This window comes from Arvicanthis niloticus, chromosome 1 (genome assembly GCF_011762505.2).
Source record: "Arvicanthis niloticus isolate mArvNil1 chromosome 1, mArvNil1.pat.X, whole genome shotgun sequence".
NCBI classification, from domain to species: domain Eukaryota; kingdom Metazoa; phylum Chordata; class Mammalia; order Rodentia; family Muridae; genus Arvicanthis; species Arvicanthis niloticus.
This window is the reverse complement of record NC_047658.1, coordinates 76588294-76597549: the sequence shown is the minus strand read 5'-3', so window position 1 is coordinate 76597549 and position 9256 is coordinate 76588294. Positions and strand designations below refer to the sequence as shown.

General features: G+C 38.8%; 1 protein-coding gene across 1 annotated transcript; it reads right to left on the bottom strand.

Moving 5' to 3' along the window:
* Window positions 1–217: 217 nt before the first annotated feature.
* Window positions 218–8962, bottom strand: LOC117696403 (olfactory receptor 10A3-like). The gene is given in 2 exon segments (XM_034487262.2): window positions 218–1584; window positions 8836–8962. A coding segment is annotated over 1 exon segment (945 nt). The 5' UTR covers window positions 1409–1584; window positions 8836–8962; the 3' UTR covers window positions 218–463.
* Between the last annotated feature and the right edge of the window lie 294 nt (window positions 8963–9256).

Here is a 9256-nt window from a genome sequence, read left to right as displayed (position 1 = left end):
AGTTGATGTACTAGTGTTGGGGGATTCCCAGGGAAGATATCTTCATCTTAGAGGAGAATGGGAGAGAGGAATGGGAAAGGAACTGTGTGAAGGGAGTAATAAGGGGGGCAATGATTGGGATGTAAATAAATAAATAAATGGAAAAATAAGTGAAATCACCAGACATAAGAACATAAAAGGAACTAGATGTTTATTGAAACATTATCTCAATGGCAATGCTATAGCAATGATCTGTATGTCAATAACAAAAAGTAGATCAATAAACTGTGAATTGTTTCAGAAGCGTATACCTCTTAAAAACAATCGAGTAAAGTATTAAAAACAAAGATTAATGTGAGATGTTTTCAAGCATGGAAATATAAAGAAAGAAAACATACTCTAACCAAGAAAGGTACTCTGTTGTTACTACCTTCAAAATCCATAAACAAAAGCATGATAGAAAACCAACAAGTTCCTCAACAAATCAAGCTGTGTGTAAAGCCACTTTTCTTTGCCATAACTTCAACACAGACCTTTTCATCTCCTTGTTCCTCAGACTGTAGATAAGTGGATTCAGCAGAGGGGTGAGCAGTATATACGCCAGTGACATCAGTTTCTTGGTGTCTGGTGAGTACCTGGATTTGGGCTGTAGATAAATTATACTGGCCGTGCCATAAAAGAGGGTGACAGAGGTGAGATGAGAGGCACATGTGGAAAAGGCCTTCTGCCTCCCTGTAGTGGATGGCATCCTCAGGATGGCAAAGAGAATTCGAGTATAAGACAAAAGTATCAACAGAAAGGGGACCATGACAATCAAAATGGTGCCTGTGAAGGCATAGACTTCAAACAGGAACGTGTCTGCACAGGCAAGCTCCAGCACAGGAGGAGTCTCACAGAAGAGATGGTTAATTTTCTTGTGGCCACAGTAGGGGAAGCTAAACACCCATATAGTCTGTAGAGTACTCATCATGGTACCTGAGACCCATGAGAACATCACTAATGTCATGAACACTCTTTTGTTCATTATCATGGGGTAGGATAGAGGATGGCAGATTGCAGCAAATCAGTCATAAGCCATTGCCCCCAGGAGAAAACACTCAGTCACACCAAAGAGAAGAATGAAGTACATCTGTGCAAAACAACCCCCAAAGGAAATGGTTGCTTTCTCACTAGTCAGGACCACCAGCATTTTAGGTGTGATGACTGTGCTGAAACAAAGGTCCACTAAAGATAAGTTCTGCAAAAACGAGTACATGGGGATGTGCAGGCTCTGGTCCAGGAAGATGATGGTGATAATGATGGCATTTCCCATCACAGTCACCAGATAAATAACTAGGAAAGCCCCAAACATCTGCCCTTGGAGTTCAGGATAGTTAGAAAATCCCAAGAGGATGAATTCAGCTGTAGAGCTGTGATTTTGCCTCCTCATTACAATATTGGAGTCCTGTGTTTGTCTTATGGAGATAGTACATACAGGATGATGTCACAGTGAAGGAAGTAAGTTCAAATTTGGAGTTCTGGGCAGAAATTGCAAAGACATGGTTCTTTTGACAGAAGTTCAGACTAGCAGTTTTGAAGAATGGTCAATAAGTTGTAACAATGAATCTTTAAAAGACAAATGAAGAATTATAAAACTTTGGCTCAGAAATATTTAACAAGTTCCTTCCAGTCTAGGCCCAAACATAGAGCAGATCTCAGGTGGCAGCCCTGCCCCCAATCTCACAGAACCCAGAGTAGGCAGGCCGCCCAGGAGCTCTAACCTGGAAAGTATCTTAGGTAAGGAGACAGCAACAGCTGCCCCCAAACAAGGAGTAACTGGGACCCACTGGGACCAAGGAATTAACTCCTGGCCTGGAGCACTGGTTCCTTCCAGTCTGGGCCAGGGCACTGAGCAGATCTTGAACCCCAGCTCTAACCTCAGTAGTAACACCCACCCCACACAGTTCTGAAACAACTAAGATAATAGGAAAGACAGGCTCTAGTCAGAGACAGTGAGCACAGGTAGCACTAAGGAGATCCAGATGGCAAAAGGCAAGTGCAAGAACATAAGCATCAGCAACCTAGGGTACTTGGCATCATTAGAACCTAGTTCTCCCACACTAGAAAGCCCTGAATTCCCCATATCACTAGGAAAGCAAGATTCAGATTTAAAATCGCTTCTAATGTTGATGATAGAAGACTTTAAGAAGGACATAAATAACACTCTCAAAGAATTTGAGGAGAACACAGGTAGATGGGTAGAAGCCCTTAAAGTGGAAACACAAAAATCCCTTAAAGAATTACAAGAGAACACAACAAAACAGTTGAACCAATTGAATAAAACCATCCAGAACATAAAAATGGAAGTAAAAACAATAAAGAAATCTGAAAGGGAGACTACCCTGGAGATAGAAAACCTAGAAAAAAGATCAGTAGTCATAGATGCAAGAATCACCAATAGGATACAAGAGATAGAAGAGAGATTCTCAGGTACAGAAGATACCATTGAAAATATTGACACGACTGTTGAAGAAAATGCAAAATGAAAAAAGTTCTTAATACAAAACATCCAGGAAATCCAGGACACAATGAGAAGACCAAACCTAAGGAGAATAGGTATAGATGAGAATGAAGATTCCTAACTTAAAGGGCCAGTAAATATCTTCAACAAAATTATAGAAGAAAACTTCCCTAACCTAAACAACGAGATGCCCATAAACATACAAGAAGCCTACAGAACACCAAATAGACTAGACCAGAAAAGAAATACCTCTCATCACATAATAATCAAAGACCAAGTGCACAAAACAAAGAGAATACTAAATGCAGTAAGGAAAAAGGCCAAGTAACATATAAAGGCAGACCTATCAGAATTACACCAGACTTCTCACCAGATACTATAAAAGCGAGAAGATCCTGGACAGATGTCATAGAGACACTAAGAGAACCCAAATGCCAGCCCAAGCTACTCTACCCAGCCAAACTGTCAATTACCACAGACAGAGAAACCAAAATATTCCATGAAAAAACCAAATTTACACAATATCTTTCCACAAACCCAGCATTACAAAGGATAATAGTGGGAAAGCTCCAATACAAGGAGGGAAATTATACCCTAGAAAGAGCAAGAAAGTAATCCTCTTACAACAAATCCAAAAGAAGATAGCCACACAAAGATAATTCCACTTCTAATAACAAAAATAACAGGAAGCAACAATCACTGTTCCTTAATATACCTTAACATCAATGGTCTCAATTCCCCAATTAAAAGACATTGGCTAATTGACTGGATACATAAACAGGACCCAGCATTTTGCTGCATACAGAAAACCTGACTTAGTGACAAAGATACTACCTTAGAGTAAAAGGCTGGAAAACAAATTTTCAAGCAAATGGCCCTAAGAAACAAGCTGGAGGAGCCATTCTAAAATCTCCAGCCCGAGAACACAAAGGAAGGGACTCATGGCTCCACCTGTATAGGTAGTTGAGGGCGGCCTTGTCAGGCATCAATGGAATTGGACGGCCTTGGTGCCTGAAAGTTTGGATTCCCTAGTGTTGGGGAATTCAAAAGCAGGAGGTGGGAATGGAAGGATGGTGGGAGCACACCCTCATAGTAATTGGAGGAGGGGGGATGGGGTAAGGGGTTAAGTATCAGTGGAAGTGGAGGGCCTTGGTGCCTGAAAGTTTGGATTCCCTAGTGTTGGGGAATTTGAGAGCAGGGAGGTGAAAATGGAAGGATGGTGGGAGTACACCCTCATAGAAACTCCCAGAATTATATGGATTAGACATGACAGAGGCAGGCCATCAGAAGACTAGATTCCAGAATTCAAACAAAAATTATCTTGATACTAAAATTTGTTTTGAGAATTGTATATGGCAGAATACACAGCCTTGGTGTATCTACTCATCAAGCAAGCTGAGCAGACCCGCTCGAACCTCTGATGTCCTGGAATTCCAGCTGGTTGCAGTGAAGACACAGCATCAGAGGCTTATCAATTTACTCTTCCCCCTGCCCCTCTTCTAATACCTCAGTGCCCGTAATCACTTGAAGAAGTTAATGAAGAGTTGGAGCCCCTATTCCCTGGGCTTGGGGGTTTGAGGTGGTTAATATTGGGCTGTCTTTCTAGGGAAAAGTAGTGGTTTTGTTGTAACAGGGAAGAATAGCTAGGAGTTATTGCACAGCCATAACCTATTGGTAGAAATCTATGTAATTGTTATTAAGGTGAAGTTGTAATTTCTTAAATGGTACAAAATTTACTTTGATTTCATAGTTAAGGTATTCATTGGTTATATTGTTACTCTCATAGGCATTGTGCCTATATAACACATTTAGGAATACAAGGCTTAGACCCAGTCTTTCTTTAACTTTTTTAACTGATTTGAGATGGTTAGCCTGTGAGCTAAGGGCCTATACCAAATTCATGGCTCTGTGTTTATTGTTAGGGTGTTTTCTATATTTTATTTAGAAATAGCTGAGAGGAGTTAACAGACAACAGTCCAGATTGCCTTACATGGATAGTTGATTTTCAAAACGTTAGAAGTTCACAGAATTGACATTACAAACATTTCTGTATTAATGTTTGTTTTGATTAGAGACCTGTCTGCTCCTGACAGCTTCCTGTCTTGGATTCTAAGAAGAAATTGAGCATCTTTGGAGTTACTCCAGTTGTGGTGAGACAGCCACTAGGCAAGAATTGCCTCTTGTCATCTACAGATAAATTACTGTCCAGAAAAGGACACACTGGTGGAATAGTTGACTGATTATATCTGCCAAGACAGAGTAATTAGCCCTTAATAATCCGGCATCACTATGTCTGTTACATGATCCTGGGCCAAAAGGCTGAAGTTCTGATGCTCCAATGTCTTGTAGTATAGGGACTGTCTAGGTGTTCAGGGGTTTCTATAAATTTGCTAAGTTTTAGAAGCTATGCTTTGTGCTTCCCATAATTTCAGTTAACTCAGTCATTCTGGATTTCTGATGGGGTTGAAGACTTATAGTCTCATAGCTAGTCCTGGCTATTTACTTTGAGAGGAAAGATTTGAGAGGGTGGTTTTCAGCTGACATTCATTCTAAAGCCAAGAAAAAAAAGCCAGATTTAGAACTAAGTCTTCTAGTTAGGGGAGATGACAGAGGTTCTTGTTAGTCAATAAAATGATGGACTGAGTATTAGGTCTACCTTGTACCTTACTGATACAAATTGGTATAGTTATGCTCTAATTGTATTTTCAGAGAAAAGTTCTACTTTTAACAGGAAGGGTGATATGTAGAAGGAGCTAAGGTGGGAGGAGTAAGGAGAGAAAGAGGAGGAGTAAGGTGAGGAGGAGGAGCTAGGAGATGAGAGAGAGGTAGAGGGAAAACATAGAGACCGATGTTCTAATGTCTACATCAGTCAAAGGTAGTTGGTATATCTAAGTTGGGTATTGGGTTACACTTCTGATTGTATGGGCATCTTATTATTGAGCATTACCAAACTCATAAAGCCTTTAGTTAACATTTTTAAAGAAGTTATTAATAAAATAAAGAAATGTTTAAAAAATATAAAATGATGCTGTTGAAATGATTCAGCTATTAAAAGCACTTGCCACACAATCTGACTTCAGTTTCATCCCTGGAACCCTCAAAACAACAAAAGAAAACAAAACAAAAGTTTGATATAAGAGCAAATCTATCATTCCAGTGCCCCTATAACAAGATGTGAGTAGGAGGCAAAGCCAAGTGAAATACCCTTAAGCTTGAAGACCAGTTAGGCTGGAGTGCATGGTTCAATAGAAACAAATAAACCATTGTTAATATGGTGGACAAAGGGAAATAGTTCCTAAAAGTTTCCTGAACTCCACAAGCTCTTCATGGCATACATACACACACACAACTTTTATTATTATTATTATTATTATTATTATTATTATTGTTATTATTATCACTATAAAACTAAAAACTTAAAAAATAGAATAATAGTCTTTGGCAACATTTTTCTATGTAGTGAAAAATTAACCAAACCAATTCTTAGAACATATACAAGCATTGTGTTACTTAGGATCCACTATCCATTACTCTGATGCATGCATCTCTGTTTTGTATTTAATTGTATACTTACATCTGAATTTTAAATAAAAAATTTCAAATTACATAATAGGAAAAAAACCTGAAAAATTAAAACTATGATAATTAACTGTGAATATATTGGTAAGGTTTTTAAAAAAGTACATACCAAAGTACATAGCACACTACTTTTACTTTATTAAAAATGAAAAATAAACCATTTCTACTTGAATAAATATACCATACCCCCAAAGTTTGATTTGTAGATAAAGTGATCCCAAATGAATGTAAGTCAAATGACTTTCAGAGTAGTTCTTTTCTTTCTTGTTCAGGTGGACTGCATTTACTGAAATTTGCCCCAATGAGAAATTTTAGAAGCCAATTTTCTACCATTGATACTTGGGATCAGAAAATGACTTTATAAAATACCATTTTGATCCATTCTGAATGTACAACTCACTTGCTCCCTTTAAAGAAAAATGAAGCTATACTTGGAGTTTGTGTTACCCAGTCATTGGTTGAGCACCTATCACCAAGGAATGTTTGCACCCTTTAAGATAAACTTGAGCCATCCACTCCACAGAAGATATCTGAGCCACTTGGTGCATCCCTACCACCAAGATCTTCATCTCCTCTCCCCTGGTTTGTCATTTTTCAGAGCACCCACTACCAAAGTAAATAATCCAAACTATTTGGGTTTTTCAGGTTCATGCCTAATTCTTCTTCTAGAATATAAACTGCAGGATATCAAGAATTGTGTTCTAGACTTTGTGTTGCTCCCAGAACTGAAAACAGGTAGGTACATACATAATAGACAAATTGACCCCAAATGAAGTGATGAATTGATATTTAATAATTAAATATCTTATAATTAATTTCTTAATAAATTAAGAAAGCCTGACTCTACTTTCAGTTGACTACTGTGTCTAAAGGGAAATAATCAACAACAGGAGAACAAAGAAGAGCTGCATTTACTCTCTGACTTTTCCAGAAGCTTGAGGCTGCTGTGAGGTGCAAGCATCACTGGTTTAGAAATTGGTCCTGTCCTTGATACAAAACCCCAGCTGGAACCTGTGTTCCCTCTTGCATGTGGACCCCTATGTGTATGGTCAGCAATTACCCCTGGACAGCCCTTTGGCTCTGACTTGGGCATCTTATTTATCAATAGAAAACTGCATGCTTCAAGGGCCCCATTTGAGTCAAATGGGGGCTAGGCTGAGGGAGATGGAAGATCAGCAGTTAGGCAGTAAACAAACATGAAATTCCCGATTCTCTATAGTCTTCCAATCTCACATACAGCTGTTTTCCTCCTTATCCAGCTCCTGGCCTCTAATCAAGTTTCTTCTCATCAGTATATGGAGCCCTGATGACTTTCCACATCTTTTACCTTCTCTTTCCACCTGTGTTTCCTACGACTCCATCAAATCAATCCCATGCTTCCTCCCCAAACCTCCAGGCCTCCCCTGACTCACAGAATAAAACGTATATTTCTCTGGCAAGCATGTAAGGAAACCAGAGTGGAAATGATTGTTTTAGAAGCATAAATAAGGGTAATGAACTCTAGTGACGCCTGAGTACTAGAACAAAGGATGCCAGCCTTTACATAAAGTTTTAGGGGGAAAAACAGAATTATAGTATGGAACATGATACTGGAAAGCCAGAGGACAGAATTGTACAGCAAACTGAAGACACATAATAATTTGGGTTCATATCATTAGGACATTAACAGAGAGTTTAAAAAAGTTTATTTACTAATTATAACTCTGGTGATGTCCTAATAACAAATACCTAGGACTAGGGAGATGGCTCAATGTGTAATTTGCTTGCTGTTCATGTTCAAGCCTGAGGATCTGAGTTTGGACCCCTAGCAGCCACTTGAAATAGCTGGATCTACATAGCAATATGCATCATTTACCCCAGCACTGGGGCATGGTGGAGACAGGCAGATTCCAGAACTCACTGCTAAGTCAGTGGAGCTGAAATGACAAACTCAAGTTCCATGAGACTCTGTCATAGAAAATAAGGTAGATATCTTGACATGATGCTGCATGCCTTTAATCCCAGCACTCAGGACACAGACAGGCAAGTTCTAGGTCAACCAGGGCTACACTGTGAAATTCTGTCTCAAATAATAAAAAGAAAAGGTGGGGAATTATAGAAGAAGCCACCCAATGTCTACCTTTGGCCGCAACCTGTGCAGGCCACCGCCACTATCACCACCACCACCACCACCACCACCACCACCACCACCACCACCACACACACACACACACACACACACACACACACACACACACAGTCCAATATGAAATGTCTATGCTAAGTATAATAATATATTATTGATATCAAAATTTTCATAAAATAATTAAAATAATCTCTGAAGCAAAATAAAAACTTTAAAAGGCAAAATGATATATTCAATTTCTATTGTACAAAACAAACTAAGTTAATATACGATAATACAGAGAGGATCTTATTTAAATAGACAAACAAGTGGGCTAATAAGAAAATTATTAAATAAATCTAAGTGACATTTTGGTGAATGTTTTATAAAAAAACTGGACCTGACTGGTCCCCCTCTTCCTTTAATATGGAGTGCCTGGTGCTACTTGGCTAACTCATCAGCACATTCCACTGGCTTTAGCATTAACTTTCCTTATCATATTGAGTGAATAGCTCTCTCCTCAGAGTTTCCTTTTTCTACAGAATTATTCTTGACCACCCTCACTCTGATCCCTCTGTGAGCTGATGACTTGTGTGAGCTTACTCCCTTAGAGCTCCAGTTGTTATCTAGACTCTTGTTTGAAAAAGAAAGTTGGATAAACTGTTTTTCTTACCAGAGTAGAGCGATCACCTGCTAAGTACCCCCAAATGTCAGTAGAATTGAAATGGGATCCTCCTAACAGGATAGAAGGTGGAAGCCACTGACAGAATCTCATGTGCAATCTTTAGCTCAAAACATATATATATATATATATATATATATATATATATATATATATAATGCTTAGCCTAATGGATCAAATATTTGACCTCATATTTAAAAAGCATTCCCATCCATACAACTTGGTGAATAAGTGCACTGATTTTATAACATTGCATGCTCTGGGAGAAGCCTTCTCTCTGGAGACCTTATACTCCATAAATACATACTTTTCTCTGTGGAGATCAGGAAACATCATGGTACTAACCAGGTGCATCTCTCCTCTAGGCTTCTACAGGGAATAATGAGCATGTCTTCACATGAGAGATTCGATT